Below are 17447 nucleotides of genomic sequence, written 5' to 3' on the forward strand. Positions count from 1 at the left end.
GACGACTCCGTTTGGTCCACGGTCGCCTGCGATTCGTGCAACAGCGGCAGCAGCTGGTGGCTCGTTGCTGTGCTGGCAGGCCGTGGCCTTTAATCTAGCGCTGGTGGAGGCGGCGAGGGTTGGTGGATCAGACAAATCCGTGAGGCACCCTCCTTTCCCGTGGACATTTAGGTCGCCGTCTCCTGGCTTGCCAGGGTACGAATGGCAGTACAGCAAGTGAACTAATTTCTATCTCTGCGGGGATTGAGCGTTAGCCCCCTCCTCGTACGCGCGGGTTTTCTCCGGGTCTTCCGGTTTCCATCTGCGTGTATAATAATCGTGGTGGACAAACATCCCAATGAAGGGACAGCAGAGCTTGGGCAATTATCGGCGACTGTTCTTGCTGCATTCCCATCACTTCTGTTGTTTCCTGCGCCTGTCAATCGTTTGTGGAGAACGGCCCGTTACAAATTCTGTTATCCGAAGCGACGCGGGCGGCGCAACGCTGCAGTGCGTGCAGGTTCGGTGAGCGGTCGCGTCGTCCGTGTGGTTTTCGCAGTGGAGGGCACGGCGGCGGCGGCGGAGGAGGAGAAGGAGGGGGACCTTGCGCGCCGCTCGCCGGCATCTTGCGGAACGCCGGCAGCACCTCGGCTTCGCCGCTCCCGGGGCTCGTCAGCAAGTGAGGGCAGCGACCGCCGGGCGTTTTTTGTCGCGAAGCGAGAAATGGCTGCAGAAGTATTGTTGGGGAAATGAGGTTATGATGGGTGGGACGCGGCGCGTGCGTGATGAAGGGGGGAGGCGGGGTTATCGGTATCCGAGGGGCGGGTTGGCGACCCAGGGGAATTTGCGCGATTCGTTTTGATCAAGTGTCGTCTATGATCCAAGATTACTACGGTATATGTTGATCTTCTTTCGCACCGTACGTAGCCAACCGTGCTAATTGGAGGTTCGAGGGAAGGACAACAAACTAAGGACAAAAAGTTCTAAAGGAATGAGTTTTCCATCTAGATTTAAAAGTGCATCGCTCCAGTGGCTTCCTAATATCGGAAGGGAAGAGCGTTCCAGACGACCGCAGAAGGGCATCTGAAAGTGCGCGATAAATGATGATGTGTGATGTGGTTAAGCATAAAATGTAACCGTGGATGGAAAGACAAGCTGATGTACAGATATGGGTAGCACTCGAAAGTTTGGTCGCCATGGTGGTGAGATGTTAACTCCCTCGCCTGGCATGCAGGAGTCCCTGGGTTCGGTCCCAACCGCTGACGCCTGTAGATTTGCAGTTTGCATGTTCTTCCCGTGGTCGCGTGGATTTTTCTGCGGGTCCTCCGGTTTTTCCCTCCACATTTAGAAGCATGCATTCAGAGTATTTGGCTGTGATAAATTTCCACTTGATAAGCCACTTTGTTGGGCTATCATTTGTGGGAAAGTCACTTCTGAAAAAGAACTATATAGCTTAGTGGGCCTTACCTGGTAAAATAGAATACGTTCTTTCGTAGTTTTAACTCCTCCTTCAGTAGTCACTTAAATGGCTGGCTGTCTTTTTCTTTCTGTGTTCCGACTTACTTCCCCGCACCTCCAATTAGTGCGAAAGAAGTTCAGCGTACACACGTACATGCTTGGAACTGTCCTCTTGCACCCTCTTGGTCTGTATTTGGGTGAGAGCGAGCAGTCGTCCGTGTCGCTTTAATCTTTGTCTTGCCCATCCACACTTTCAGCGGTCAACCCGGCGTCACGGCGATGGATACCACGGTCTATCAGGTGAGTTTCTGAGCGGACGTAATCGTAGTAAGGTCCCTTGTTTGACGTTGCTCCTGTTTGCGTCGTTGTTTCACTGTAGCCTCGCCGACGAATTGGGGAACGCGATTAGATTTAAAATGCGTTGGTTCACCGCAAACGTGGATTTAAAAAAAAATTGAGAGAGGAGAACGCCAGAGGTTTGGGCAGCGTGCGCGACGACGCACTGACCCAGCAGGTGCCGAATAAAGCCTCGGTGTTTACAACATCGCCGTGTACTCAGTACCGTACTGCCCTCCCTGAATGTGATCGCTGTGAATGTAATTTTTCTCAATGTAATATCTGTGAATGTATCTCTGTGAATGTAATATCTGTGAATGTATCTCTGTTAATGTAATCTCTGCTGCCATCTCTGGTGAGTAACATTCTGACCCCGCCTATTACTGGACTTTAGAGCTCATCGGATACCTCCAGCACATTCTCAATATTCCGATTCTGTATTAACTTTTTATTTAAGCTTGTTATGCATCTTTTTTGGGTATCTTTTGTTAACTATTTCGTTACTCATTTAATGTTTTTTCTGCTAATCTTAACCTAAAAATGAGCGCCAGGAACACATCCTAAATGTATGTCATTAAGTCAGTGGTAAAATAGGTGTCGATTAACGTTGTTTTGCCTACTGTAAATAGAGAACTTACTGTAATAATTAAAAATTATCCGTTCATAAGATGACCCGGTGGCTCAAACGTCATTACTGAGATTAATGGTTTTGAATCCAGGCAGCCACCAGTGATTAAATTGGGTTCAGTCACAGCATTGATAGTTTCAGCCCTATCGCGAGTGACTCCACAAAACTACCCATCGAATTAAATGTCGGTTTTTCATTTAATTTGTTTTGACCTTCGGGCGACGAACATTATTCTCGGAAAGCGCTGCCCCAGAGGTCACTGGAAGAGATCTCGGAAGCAGCTCCGTAGTATCCGCATCTGTGGGGCATTCTCTTCACGCTGCGGCTCTCTCTCCCCCGCGGGAGTCTCCAATGGATTCTCCGTCCCGCGACGTGACGCCCATTGTACACTTCGAATAACAATTGGCAGAACGGATTATTTTTTTTGTTAAATGGACCGTCCGTCGTGGATGCGCCTGATGACGTGGCCGCCCCGTCGCCGTGGCAGCAGGAGGACCTTCCGCCCGCCGAGTTCGAGTTCCAGAAGAAGCGCGAGCAGATCCTGCTGGAGCGCACGCGGCACGAGGCGCAGCTCGCCCGCCGGCGCTACGAGGACGAGCGCCAGCGGCTGACCAAGCACTCGACCACGCAGACCTTCACCGCCGCCAAGGTGCGCCAGCCGGCCGCGTGCACCCCCGCCTGCGGCACCCGGCTTATTTGCGCATCGGCAAGCAGGCGACGCGGTGTGACCGTCTTTCTTCGATGGCCGGCCGCTGCGAGGATGAGCGGAGTTGGCGTGATGATGATGGTTTACGCTGCTTGATGAACGAGATCAGCGAGGTGTCGTGGTTCACCTGCTGCAGGCACTTTGTGTGCAACAAGCGAGAGACTGTGACGGCTTGGTAGATGCGTTGGCGAGATGTTAACTACCTTGCCTGGTATACAGGAGGTCGTGGGTTTGATCCCAATGCCTGCTGTATATTTGGAGTTTGCATGTTCTCCCCGTGGTCATGTAGATTTTTCTCCGGGTCCTCCGGTTTTCCCCTCCACATTTAGAATCAACATCACGCATTTTGGAGTATTTGGCTGCTATACAATTCAACATGATAAGCCACTTAATTGGGCTATCATTTGTGGTAGCCAGGCTGCTTCTGAAAAAGAGCTACGTAGCTCAGTGGGCCTTGCCTGTCAAATAAAAAAATTGTTTTTGTAGTAGTTTATAGTATATCTTTACTCCATTTTGACGTGTTTTGCCCCTAGCCCACCTACCTTTCACAACAAGCAGTACGAGGTTGCCAACTTGCGTGTGAAATATTTTTCTACTCTACTCAAGGTTCCTGAAGCAATATTAATGATGGTGACGGATGCATCTTAACATGCTCTCGCTCAAGGTGGGCTTTCCAGCTCCTGCGCTATCACAGTAACCTCCGACTCACTGCCCCGCGTGTGCCGTGTCTCTGCGTTGTCTTTACGCAGCCTCGCGGAGTCCACCAACACAGCGCAGAGAGCGACCCGCAAAGTGACGTGAGTGTGCCGACGGCTCTGGGGATGCCGAGCTGCTGCTGCCGTCGCCGCCCCCCTCCGTGCCGCCCGTCTGCTCGCTCGCTCGTGTTCGACAACCCTCGTCATCCCCCACACCAGTTAACCCTCTGTCGCGCGCTGGTTTTCATTTTTATCGGTTTGGTTTTGCAAAAATATATTTAATAGTTTAATGTTTGATTTAACTTTCTTTAACCTTTTTACCCATGGGAAATGGCAGGAAGGGGAGTAGAGTCTAAACTAACTATCTCAAGCGGAATGGATATTCTGACTACTCAATCCGCAAAGCCATCACCCCAACCGTGAGGAGGGAGCCATCTGAGGATCCAATCAAAACCATCACCCTAGCAGGGGTAACCAAAAAGATTTCCAAAATCATGAACAAACACAAGATCCAGGTCCGATTTAACACAGTACATAAAATTTGTGATCTGATCCCATCTGTGAAGGACAAGATTCCTGACATGCAATACCCCGGCGTCTACAAACTAAGCTGTATCTGCGGCAGCAGTTACATTGGGGAAACTAAGCGACATGTCTCGGACCGTGTTCGTGAACATAAGGCAGATCTTAAACACGGCAGGACCAATACTTCTGCCGTGGCTGATCATTATTTTAATGCGGCTGGCTCACGCGAAATTGATTTCTCTAAGACGATGGTACTTTGCAAGCCTACTGGCTATCAACAAAGATTCGTTCATGAAGCCATCCATATATACAGACACAGACACAATTTCAACCGATAGGAAGGTTACAGACAATCATCGGAAAGATGTCATCAACCACTTTGGGTCATGACTTGACTTGTGCTTTCTTGTCAATCAACCTCCACCGTCAGCAGTGTGGTGTGTGCAGCGGGGTGCAGTGATTTCCTGGCGACCCTTTGCTGCATTGGCATTGCTGCCCCGCCCATGCTTCTGGTGCTACTGACACACTTGGGCTACGCCCATCTCCAAACCTTTATTAACAGTTTGCCTTTAGAGGATAACCCCTTTTCCTGATGATGACCGCTTGTGTTGCGATCGAAACGTTGTGACATTTTTATTTTATTTTTTCTATCTAACTCCGTGACTTTACCGAAATAACCAAAGAATACGAACTACCTCGCCTGGTATACAGGAGGTCGTGGGTCGCGTGCGTTTTTCTCCGGCTCCTCCGGTTTATCCCTCCACGTTTCTAAACACGCGCTTAGAGTGTTTGGCTGCTCCACGTGATAAGCCACTTCGTTGAGCTATCATTTGTGGCCAGGTCGCTTCTGAAAAAGCTACACAGCTCAGTGGGCCTTACCTTATAAAATCTAAATAGTTGAGTTTAAAAATGGTTTATTTGCATAATTATAAAATCACCCTGCATATTACTCAATTGGGGATGACACGTAGCAGCAATCATCACCCCCTCGTGGCAAACTAAGTGAGACTGTCCTGCTCTCTCTCGTCCTCAACTGGTTAAACATCTCAGTGACAAGTTGCCGAATTAGAAAAATGACCCCGCCAGATTATTTCACTGGGAACCACGCAGCGACCGTCATCCCCCTGCTGCGATGGTGAGACTCTCCTGGCCTCTATGAGAACCCGTCGTTGTACTGTATTATTGTACGGCCACGCTCGGCTACGCTCCCCGCCTTCGCAAGCGCTGCGCTTGTCGGCGCGGTGACGTTTGTTGTGAGTAAAAACAAAAAATGCGCTCGCGTTACCCGCACGGCTTCTGGCGGCGCGTTTACCCGGCAGCACGTCTCCAAAAAGAAAGGGCCGTGCGTGTTTGCACGTGCGCACCCGTGGTTCTCAACCAGGGGGCACGCGAGGTGATTTATAAACGTGCGTGAAATTATATCACACGTGAGAGTCGTCGGTGAATCTGAATCTGCCAATATAAAATAACTACGATTTAAATGTAAATCCATATGGTAACCTAGAAAGATACAATAAAAACCTTTCTAGACTGATTGATAGTAAACAATGCGGGTTACAAGAGTAAAACGAGCGAGCGCGAACAAATTTCGCTTGCAGTTACCTGAGAGTTAGAATATCTCACAAAATGGACAGTCGGTTAAAATGTCGATGTTCATTATTCATACATTTATTTCTCAGAACCACGTTAGGTCAAGCATGGGGGGGTACAGCAGTAGCCAAACAAGGTTGAGAACCGCTGCTGTGCATCATACTAGCTTTTGCCACCTGCCGTTTGGCCTTTTGATTTTATGTTTCGTTCATTGTGCTCTGTGTGTGTGTGTGTGCGCGCGTGCGTCTGTGTTCATATCCCCTCCCTTGCAGTGTGTAAACGTCCCTCCAAGCAGAAAGCCACACCACATTGACGATAGTGCCTTGCTAGTGGTAAGGGACACTTCTCATTTGCGTCTACAGAATGTGTGTGTGGATCGAGACATTCATCGCTGTGGTGTGAATATCAAGCGGCTCACGTTTAAACACCGTTTATTTAAGTTAGGTGGCTGGGTGGCTCAAGTCAGAGCGCTGAGCAGACAATGGCAAGAATCCTGGGTTCGAATCCAGGCAGCCGCCGATAACTAAACCGGATATCTCAAGTGTAGTCAGTTGATGGTCTCAGCCTTGTCCACCAATGACTAATTCTGTTCTGCACTTAATTTGCTTAAATTCCCACTGATAATGGTAAAATCTCCCCTATTTCTGTGTGGACCAGAGGTCACTTGAAGGGATCGCAGAGGTAGCTCTGTGTTGCCCGCTTCTGCCGGCCATCGTCTAATACAGAGGTATCGCTTGTCTCTGCAAGAGATCCAAATGGACACTTTGTCTCCTGACCCGACGCCACTCACGTTGGCATTTCGGTGACCGCGATTGATGATCAATGCCGGCACCTGCAATGTTCCATTCCTTTACGATGTACAAATACAGCTTGAGAAACAAGTTGTCATCACAGTCCACCAAACTGAAATGAGTTTGTGTTTAACATCCAGTCTCATTGTCACACGTGGGGTGTTTGACCTCGCCTGGCATGCATTCGTATTTGGCTCATTCCACTGTCGGCGACCGTCCATTGATCCGTGTCATTTTGCATTTGCTGCTCCGTTTGTTTACGTTTCTTTGGTTTTATCATGTTTGTTTTAGTCCCCTGCTGATCCTGTCTCCTCCCCTGACGCTGCCTTGCCAAAAGCCACTCCCCAGCCCCATAAATTCACCAAGGTACATTTCGTGTCTCAAAATCATGATGCACCCCGTGTTTTCTTGTTCCTGTTCGGTCGCACACGGTGAACCTACGCACCACGGGGCTCGTCGTTCACGAGAACGTGACGCATTGCATGCGTGGCCGCGGTTGGGGTCTAGTTAACGACATTTGCAGCGCAGCGTCCCAGCTCGTAAAACCGTGTGTTTGCTCACCGTGTTTGTCGTTTCATCGAGCATCGTGAATTTGTGCCGTCGACGTTGCGAGTCATCTCATGTCACCGTCGTAACAGCTTGGAGATGAGCGTTATTGAGCGAGTCAAAAGTATCGTGCAGAAGTGTGTAAGAGTGTCAAATATGGAGGTCCGCAGGATGGTGCTGTGGGTGTAGCACCCGTGCCTCGCAGCAAGAAGGCCTTGGATTCGATATCGAACTTGGGCGCCTTACTATGTGGCATTCGTACGTTTGGTTTGTATGTTTTCCCCGCTGTTCTGCGTGGTTATCCTCCTGTGGCTAAAAACATATCTCATTGGTGTTGGCTAAACATCTCAATGCAGGCTCCTCCTGAAAAATAGTTTTTTGGCTCTCCTAGGTCAAACAAATTCTCTGTAATTGTCTTTATTATGAGAGTTGGCCCTCTCGTTCACGGATTAGAGCACTGAACTGGCACGATTGAGATCCTGGGGTTGAATCCAAGCTGCTGCCCGACATCTCACCAGGTTCTCCGGTATAGCGGGTTAAAGGTCTCGGCCCGATCACCACTGACGACACAACAAAAATCCCGTCGCCTTAAATTTACTTCTTACACCTAATTTGGCTACATTCCAACTCTCGAGAATTAAAAGCCCATGTTGGACATGCAACGAGCACCTTTTGCAGAACGTAACCCCGGCGTGGGGAGAGAGGTCAATTGAAAGTGACCTCAGAAGTAGTTCTGCGGCGTCGATCCTCTGCGGCCGTTCTCCGACACAGGGTGATGCACTGCTCGCTGCACAGTCCTTCTGTCTCGTCACACGACGCTGCTGGCACAATTGGGATGTCAGCGGGGGAAAAGGAGCAAAGTGGAACTGCTGCTGTATAGGCCACCAACCCACAGGGGTACCTTGACAAAGATACTCTTCATGTGAAACAGGGGTCTTGCCCTCATGACCAAGCTGCTACTAACGGACAATCATCGTATGGATCACAGTCGCCATGCTGCGTCGCACCAGTTGCCGTCGGAATAGTAGATCAGTGGTGGTCGTGTCTCCTACGGGGAGCGGCGGTGTAGCGGTCAGCGCGCTGCACCACGAACCCGGCGACCCGAGTTTGATTCCCGCTCACGGCCATCACCAGTAGCGATTATCTAAACTAGTCCTGGGCCTCCCCTAGGTCAACTCGGCCTCAAATGAGTACCCGGTGCGGTGTGTAAACACCGTCACTGGGGAGATAAAGGCGGTCGGGCTTGTGCCGCGCCGGCCTTCAATAGGCGCTCGCTAACGACACTTGCCCTAAATGTCTGTTAAGGCCATTCGGGGTGTGATGTTTGCGTGCGTGTGCGCCCTGCAGAGCGAAGAGAAGACCCCCACTAACGCTTACAGTGGCTCCAACGCTCCCCTCTTCGGCCTGAAGCTCCGCTCCGGTGAGAATCGTCGCGCAGCCCCCCCCAGCCCCCCCCCAGCAGCCCCAACTCCCGAGTCCCGACCGCCCGTCACGACGGACGCCCGTCAGCACCACGGCCTTGCGCTAGCACCGCGGCCTCGTTCCATCGCTCGATCCGCCGCCCGCACCGAGCACCCCTCCCTCCCCCGCCCCCCCCCCTTGGTTCGTTCCACATCGCCTCATTTCACAACGACGATGTGGCCGCATTTTTATTTTGGTTGGGGGGGTGGGTAAAACCAAGTTGCTGCTCGCAATTGAACATTGGTTGCGTATTTGGATTCAATCACCTCATGTTGGGTGCCAAAATAGAAATGTGGCCATTTGAGGTTTTGGGTCATCCACAACGTCCAGACATTCCATGGTGGTGGTGCTGTTCTCATTTTCTCAGTCACTGTTGACACCGATCGTTCAATCTGCATGTGACGTGTACGACTTGGAGCATGATTTAACCGTGGTGACTTGTTTTATTCTGTTTCTTTACATACATTCTAAACCTCTTGCATGCATTCTAATGAGACCTGTGCTAAGCAGTGTACATTAACATATTGTCTTTTCACCGTGTCCTTAACAAACTACCTCTAACCTGTCAATATTTTGGCGCGTTACTTTTTTCGGTTATAAAATATATATATTTTTTCCTGCCAATGTTTTTATGGTGAGGGTGTGGCTTTTTTGTGTACCGTTACATTACGGTTATATATTATACTTCTCACTCCCAAGCATTTCAACAAAAATCTGTTTTAAAATTGGTTCCACTTCATTGTTGCATTTTCTTTGTACTCTTCCTCCTCCGCGAACTGTTGTGCCTCTGTTTCCCACTGCCATCTAATCGTCTCCCCGTTCTTCCACCGAACACACCCGTCGTTCCCGCCAATGCCTCTTGCGTGTGTTCACTAACGCTCGACGCCTGCTCTCCGCTCCCCGTCGCTCGCAAGTAGAATTTGCCTCCGTGCGCCCGTGCTCCCAGTCCCCGCACTCCCGCCCGTCGCCCTCCCCCGCCGCTCGCTCGCCGCCGCCCTCCCCGCTTAGCTCCCCGACGCACCCCACAACGCCGTCCCCGTCCTCCCCCACAGCCGCTGCCGCCCCCCCTACTACCGCCACCGCTTCGCACGCGCACACGCACTCGCCCCATTCCCCACACAGGGCCGCGGCCTCCGTGCCGGCCAGCAAACCGCCCGGGAGTTTCCTGTTTAGCCCGGCCGGAGGCGGGCTGCTGGAGCAGCGTCTAGGTACGTAGTCGGTCGCCCTCGTGGCCTGGCGCGTCGGGGTAGAGCCGCCACCGCCGGCGTCGTGGCGTCGGGGAGGAGCAGATGGCGCTCGTCGCGAGCGAACGCCGCGGCGGTGGTCCTCGCCGCTCGTTTGGTGGCGCGTATGTTGACGAGCGTCTGATGAACAGTTTTGTGTTTTATCTCTCCACGTCATTTTCATGACATAAGAACAGTGTGCCTGGGAAGTGTGAGTGTGCCCCAGCACTCGCTCGCACTCTCCTGATGACGATTGCTTGTGTTGCGATCGAAACGTTGTGATATTTTTATTATTTTTATTCACTTTATTTATATTATTTTATTGTTATTGTTTTTTCTATCTATGTAACTTTACTGATACAGCTGCATCTACATGCAGCTGTATCTTAAGATGCTGTAATGTGCCTCGAGCATAGGAATAATATTCACATTCTTTACATTTACGGAACATATTTGGCCCGTTGCTTTGCAACTCATTTTCACGTAGAACCCTGCGGTGTCGTTCCACCGCTGGATGAGGTTCCTGCCCACACCGTGCAGGTCGTGGACCGTTTTTTCTATCATACTCCACCACGCCAGTCAGTAGGGCACCGTAACTGGTAAATACGACGGGGTGGGGGGGGGGGACACGCAGGTCAAGACCCCGGGGACGCGCTCACGCCCCACGCCTCCTTGCCCTGACCCCCCCCCCCCTCCTCCGCCGACCCCTCGCAGCCTTCAACAGCCCGAGCAGCGCCATGGACAGCTTCGAGGGACTGGACCCCAGCTTCACGGTCAAGCGCAAGCTGAGCCACGTGCGCGAGGAGATGGAGCTCATAGAGCAGCTCAAGAAGGTGCGAGGCGGCCCGTGACCTCGCGTCGCCGTTGCGTTGGGGGTTTCAAAGCGGCCGCCGCGGTGACGAGTTGCAGCCAGAGGCGCAATTCCAAACACCCGGGATGAACCCCCGAACTCGCTCGTCGCTGGCGAACGGCGTCTTCTACCTGCTTTGGGCCTCGCCTAGATTCCCTGAGTCAGACTTCAATTAGTTGACTCATTTATGTCTTACTCCTTGGACCAAATCACTCGAAATGCGCCTGATCTTGGTCACATGCTCATCAGCTTGGATGAAAGGGACGACCATACATAACAAGTGTTACAGGCGGCGGGACTAGATGGTCGCCAGCAACGATAGCAATGCAGACAGAAGCTATCGTTGCACTGTACTTCTGTGCTTCAAAGTCTCTGCTCCCCGCCTTCACCAACCCGCGCTAACGCGCGGTGAAGTACGGTGAAATACGGTGAAATAATCCTCACCGGCAGTGGATCGACAAAAGGGGCTTCGCGCGAGTACAGCTGCAGCGCCGCTGTGATTGTGCACCGGTGCTGGGCAACAAACGGCACTCGCGGTAACGGGAAGGGGAGGGGGGCCACCCCCCGTCCGCCCGCCCCTGCCAAGCGTCGCCCCACGCGTGCGCTTTGTGCTTCCCGCTCAGAACATCGAGTGCCGGCTGAAGGTGACGCTGCCGGGAGACCCGGTGAACTTGGGCTCGGCGCTCATGGACGGCGTCGTGCTGTGCCACCTGGCGAACCACATCCGCCCGCGCTCCGTGCCCAGCATCCACGTGCCCTCGCCCGCCGTGGTGGGTGCCCGTCGCCCACGACTCCGCCGACACCGTCTCCGCTGCGTGTCGCCAACAGTTCTCCGCCGCGCGGCTAGCCTGGGGTGTCACGACGTATGGACGTTAACATCTCGCCACGGTGGCTATGAGATGTTAACGACCTCGCCTGGTATAGAGGAGGTCGTGGGTTCAATCACGACCCTGACGCCTGCTGCTGTATATTTGGAATTTGCGTGTCTCTCTCCTCGTGGTCGTGCTGATTTTTCTCGTGTCATCTGGTTTTTCGATCCACATTTAGAAACGTGCATTTAGAGTATTTGGCTGCGACAAATTGCCACGTGATTAGCCACTTCTTCGAGCTGTCATTTGTGGCCAAGTTGCTTCCGAAAAAGAGCTGCATAGCACAGCAACTTTACCCACAGCAGTAAAACTGTAAATACATGAGGTCCCGTTCACCGCTGATTCTCAGAACACGCAAGCGGTTAGCGTTAATTTTATTTAGAGAGGCGTAGCGCCGTTGTTTTTAAAGATGTTGTACTTACCGCAGAGAAGTGTAGCAACACGACCGCACTCCACGATAGCTGGTGCCAAACTGTGCCACACGCCCTCCCGCATGGCTTTGTGAGAGCCTCGGTACCGATAAAGTTATTTTAGTTTAGTTTGTCTTGCGGTGACGTGCACGTACATACACGCACGTCATCAGAATGGCAAAGGGTTAAACGCCCAGCACCCATGTGGTGTTAAGTATAAAATTGACAATGTGGACAGCGTGGGGCCACGAGGATTGACAACGCATGGCATCGTCAGCCTGTTGTCACTTCTGCCATCGGCGAATGTCAAGTTTATTTCATTTTACTCGCAAAAGAGCTTTACAGCTCATCAGATTCCTCCAGTATAAATATTCTGATTCTGAACGTTCTTGTTCTTGCCACGCAGCCTAAGCTGACCATGGCAAAGTGCAGAAGAAATGTGGAGAACTTCCTGGAGGCCTGCAAGAAGATGGGAGTTCCACAGGTAGACCCAGTCTCTACATTGAACTGCATTGCACCGTGTGTGCGTGTGTGTGTTTGCGTGTGTGTGTTTGCGTGTGTGTGTTTGCGTGTGTGTGTTTGCGTGTGTGTGCGTGCATGCGTGTGTTTGCGTGTGTGTGTGCGCGCGTGTGGGGAGCGGTGGTGTAGCGGTTAGCGCACTGCGCTATGAACCCGGCGACCTGACTTCGATTCCTGCTCACGGCCAACACCAGTCCTGGGCCTCCCCTAGGTCGACTCGGCCTCAAATGAGTACCTCGTGCGATGTGTAACCATTGCCACTTGGTGGCAAAGGCAGCCGGGCGTGATTTCTGGCCACCCCCTCGCGTGCCATGTTGGACTTTACAGGTGCTCGCTAACAGCACTTGCCCAAACAGTCTGTTGAGGCTATACAGGGATGTTTGTCTGTGGTGTGGAGAGCGGTACGAGTGCCTAGTGCGGTGTGCAAACATCACCACTGTGGGGAGCGGTGGCGTCGTGGTTATCGCACTGCGCTACAAACTCGGTGACCCGAGTTCAATTCTGCTGACATCAGTGGAGAGTGATATCTGAACCAGTACTGGGACCTCCCTAAGGTCCACTTAGCTTCAAATTAACACCGGTAGCAGTTTATCAGCATCACCATTGCGGAATAAGTTGGGCATCGTGCTGGCCAGACCCCACTCCCTAATGCACAATGCTCGCCTTCACAGGGGCTCTCTAATTGAACACGGGGGGATCTTCGCAATCGCGTGGTTGGAGAATGCAGCGCGCGCTGCACCGACCTCCCATTCGGCGCGACAAAGAATTCCGTCGAGGCCAAGGAGAGAAATCTTTTGTCGGTGTTTGTCCCCCGCCCTCAGGAGCAGCTGTGCCTCCCTCACCACATCCTGGAGGAGAAAGGCCTCAGCAAGGTGTCCCTCACCGTCCAGTGCCTACTCGACCTGGCCACCAGCAAACCCAGCCAAGCATCCGTGGTCTGACTCCCGCCCCGTGACCCCCCGCACAAACACCCCCACCCCCGCGATCACCTGTCAAGCAAAATCCACATCGGCCCCGCGGGGGCCCCTAATTCCCCCACCCGCAGGCCAAACCGTGAGGCCCTCTTTGCGTGCGAGGCCCGGGGCAAATGGCCCCTTTTACTGCCCCCCCCAGCCCCCCTCTGGGCATCCCCTGCCTCCGGGCTCAGCCACACACCCACTACGATTACTTTAATCAGCAGGCCCTGCTGCTTTCGACTGCGACGTGAACGAGGCTGCGTAATGCACTTTGGACCCTGAAGATGTATTAGCATTGCTGTTATAATATTTACCGTTCTTGCGATGGCAACAAGTGGCCCGAAGGCACCGTTACGTCTTTTCGGTGGTGGTGCTGGTGGTGGCGAATTTGACGAAGGCCACGGTGCCGGCGTGCGAGGGGTAAGATCTGCAAGCCTGCGATGGCACGGAGGCCTGCGATGGTTTCCACTCGCGTAGCGCCGCTATCACGCAGTACCATCACGTGGTTCCATCACGTGGCGCCATCACGTAGCACTTGGCTTCTAAGACTAATTGCAAGCAGTTGCAGTAGTCTAATTTATATCAGAGGAGGGGAAAGAGAGCTATCCTAATGCACGAGGTGTACTTTTTAAATCGCATTTTTTATTTTCAGTCTTAGTTTTTTTCTCATCATCACCCCTTTTAAGCCAAAACTTGTCCGACAGTTGTAAGCAACATTTTCTCTTTTTACCTTGAGAGTTTTATTTTGGCTTTGGCAAAAAGAACACATTTCCTGCCTTGACCGAATGACACTTTAGCAGATGAAGAGTACACTCTGGTGGTGGCGCCACGCGCCTCGTTGTGGTGGTGGTGTTGTTGTTGAAGCCGAACGCTTCGATGCCGACCGCTCTCCGTGTCGTTGGGAAGGCTGCTCCCGACAGGGTCCATGCCGTCTTTGATTTTTGTTTTGTTTCAGGGTCGCTGTCGTGGGTTGCGCTTTATACCTTTTGATTTTTTACTCATTATTTTTAAGCAGGTAGCTCAACTTATCCAACTCCACATTCCATAACAATTTTTAGTAGTATTATTCTCACGGTTTATTTCATTACGATTACTACTGTTAATTTCCCACCGCTCTCAAATCCTAACTCATCTTCAGTCCGGAGTCCCGGCGACCAAGAGGAGTAACGTGCTGCCCTTTGTAAATATCGCGATTTCGAAAGGAATTTTTAAATCTCTGAATGCCTGCCGCAAGCCAGGGGCGCTGTTTTGATCCCATCCGGCGGAACCCATCGACAAGCGGCCTGGTCCCCCCCCCCCCCCGATCTCTCGCAGCAAGCGTGGACGTGGCACATTGCCAAACCCGACCGCCACCAACGCCTCCACCCCATCATCCAAAATAATTGTAAGATAGCGATTTTGAAAAACCCACAGATATAGTTTTGTATTCGACGACGTTATTACTGCATGCTTGCCGTTGCGACGTAATGGGGTGAACGTAGTGGGGGGTGTCTTGTTGTTGTTGTATGCGTGGGGCTCGGGCGGCAGGAGCCGGCGGGGGGGGGGGGCTTGTGCTTGACCACGAGAGCTCGGATGAGCCACAGCCGCCGTGTCAGCGCGGTGCCACGCGCGCACCGCCTGTGGCACAGCCCACGCGTGCGTTACACCCTCACCCCCCTCGCCTTTGAACACCTGTTGGGTTTTCTTCTCGATTCACTAAATGGCGATGCAGCCCCTAACCCCCCCCCACCCTAAACCCTTACCCCCCCCAGCTCGCCGTGCCGCGGTGGTGACGGCGCGACCAGTCCCGTTAGCCGAGCCCCGGATCGTTAGCTCTGCTCGGCCGTGCTTGCCTTGCCCGCATGGACCATTCCACACTCGTTGCTAATCCCCGATTTCACATCGCCACCTTCCAAGCGATCTCTTGCCCGTCTCTATTAAGAACTACGGTTATTAGTGAGTGTATCTTCACGTTTAAGAGTTTCTACTCCTTCCATCGCCTCAACTGAAACCGTTATTTTTGTCAGTTTATTACAAATAATGTTATCGTTATGAATAGTGTACAAAAAATTAAAACATAATTTTACAAAAACCCCAAAAAATATATATATTAAACTTCAAGTGCCTACAGCTAACTTGTTAATATTTGGCTCCGTAATAAAAATGGAACTGTAACCCTGGACATGTGCGCATGTAAAGTAGTAATACTACCAGCTGGTCTGGGTGCCATACAGTCCGGTGTTTGTAGTCGCAGAAAGCAACGAAGAGCTCTCCTGCTGCTGGCTGCACTCCCAGCGATCCTATTATTGGCAACAGAGCTGCTGTGGCTAAATAGCAGTTGGGGGAGGGGGTCCCTTCGGCCAAGACACAAGGGGGTTATTTGAGCAGGCTACGTCACGGTCTTATAAGCAGGATCACCCAGAATGTGTCGTACCTCGGGAAGCTAAGAAGGGTTGGCCCTGATGAATGAATACTGCTCGGAGGGGCGACTGCCACGCATGCAACGGGCACTGTAGGCAGCGACGCCAATCCCGTTGTCGTCGCTGCACTCCGCTCCCAACGTCTGTGCCCCCCCCCCCGCCCTCTTCGCCAACCGGCACAGACCCAGCGTAGAGAAGTAACAAAACAAAACCCCGCAGCCCAAACGGGGTGCAAATACCCTCATCCAGCAGTGTGGATTGAGAAAGGGGCCGTACATGAGGTGGAAGGGTAGATGACACGCCCAGGTGGCTTCCTCGGATAGTCGGATAGTACAATGAGGCAATTGCAGTGGGAGGATCCGAGTCATCGTTGGGGGAGGGGGGGGGCCCATGCCAGACCCCGCCGATCAACCCCCGACTGCTGTCACGAGGGTGCAGGGATGCAACCGGCCGCCAGGAATAGAGACCCCGAGTGTGGCACGCACCGCAAATAGCCAGCTGAAAATAATATACACCTATTTAATTTAAAGAGTAAAAAAGACGTAAATATACCGAAACTTGTCTCTAAATAAAAAGACTTTTAAATAATAACTCGGAATATTTTGTATAGAGAATTTTGGCGCAGCATTGACAGCCTAACTTCTTTTTTGAGAGCATGCGTTGCATCCAGGCTTACAGTGCGAGTATCGGTATATCAGTAGTTTTTCTCGGTATAACGTTATTGTCATAATAGCAATTCCTGTGGTTATACATTCTATTGTTTTAATGCCGTAATCTCTTACCGTATTGTTTTGTAGATGGTTGATGATTTTTTTATTCCAATATTTTGCATGAATGCCTTTGTCATCGATTTCCAGTGGTCAGTCTTAATCGTTCGGCAATGGACAATTAATTGCGTTGCTGAGCCTCCGGCCATCTTCACTCCTGGGCATCTTAACGAACGTGCTATTTAAAAAAAAAGATAATTATAAAAAAAAATTAAGCAAATCGTTAACGGAATCATTAAACTTAAAATTTTACTCCGCCTTAGGGGAGACTTCAGAGTAATGTTGAGGTTTATAAGAGCTATATATACGCTTAAACAGCAATATGCGCGCTCACGTTTTATACTTCGGATTTGGCCCGTGGGTAAAATTTGCGGCTTACCGGTAAAATGTGCTCTGCACATCGATGTGCTACGCAAGTGGGGGGCGCACTCACCGGTGATTTGGTTTCGGCCCATTCGGTGGCATAATTTGTAAATGTCTTGAAGGAAGCGCCCTGCAGGAGGGATGGGGGAATGCTTCTTGGCGTGCTCTCTCTATTTGTATATTTGTAAAGAAAGACGGCTCCACTTCACGTGGCCGGGCAAGTTGTGTACAAAAGCACCTTAATGTATGTATTTTGTACTATATTCCACTGTGATGTTTTCAGCTTTTCATTAAAGTGTGTACCGTTACTCTCTTGTTGTCGGTTCCGAGTTTATTTCGCTTAACCGGGCGACAACTCAAGCGACCGGAGTGGCGT

The 17447-nt window shown here is 51.6% G+C and overlaps 1 protein-coding gene across 15 annotated transcripts in view; it reads left to right on the plus strand.

Moving 5' to 3' along the window:
• LRCH1 (leucine rich repeats and calponin homology domain containing 1) overlaps positions 1–17379 on the plus strand; it is a 55049-nt gene extending 37670 nt beyond the window's left edge. For 8 of the 15 annotated variants that reach the window (XM_078878719.1, XM_078878726.1, XM_078878727.1 and 5 more), the window contains 12 exons: positions 539–658; positions 1695–1737; positions 2889–3050; positions 3857–3904; positions 6190–6249; positions 7000–7074; positions 8602–8674; positions 9633–9923; positions 10653–10771; positions 11412–11558; positions 12474–12551; positions 13408–17379. In XM_078878719.1, coding sequence (XP_078734845.1) covers positions 539–658; positions 1695–1737; positions 2889–3050; positions 3857–3904; positions 6190–6249; positions 7000–7074; positions 8602–8674; positions 9633–9923; positions 10653–10771; positions 11412–11558; positions 12474–12551; positions 13408–13527 — 1336 coding nt within the window. In that variant the 3' untranslated portion in view covers positions 13528–17379. The remainder of the gene's footprint in view (positions 1–538; positions 659–1694; positions 1738–2888; positions 3051–3856; positions 3905–6189; positions 6250–6999; positions 7075–8601; positions 8675–9632; positions 9924–10652; positions 10772–11411; positions 11559–12473; positions 12552–13407) is intronic. The other 7 variants (XM_078878721.1, XM_078878731.1, XM_078878725.1 and 4 more) reach the window with 7 other exon arrangements.
• The last annotated feature ends 68 nt before the right edge of the window (positions 17380–17447 follow it).

The sequence above is a fragment of the Lampetra fluviatilis genome, chromosome 51 (genome assembly GCF_964198595.1).
Source record: "Lampetra fluviatilis chromosome 51, kcLamFluv1.1, whole genome shotgun sequence".
Classification (NCBI taxonomy): domain Eukaryota; kingdom Metazoa; phylum Chordata; class Hyperoartia; order Petromyzontiformes; family Petromyzontidae; genus Lampetra; species Lampetra fluviatilis.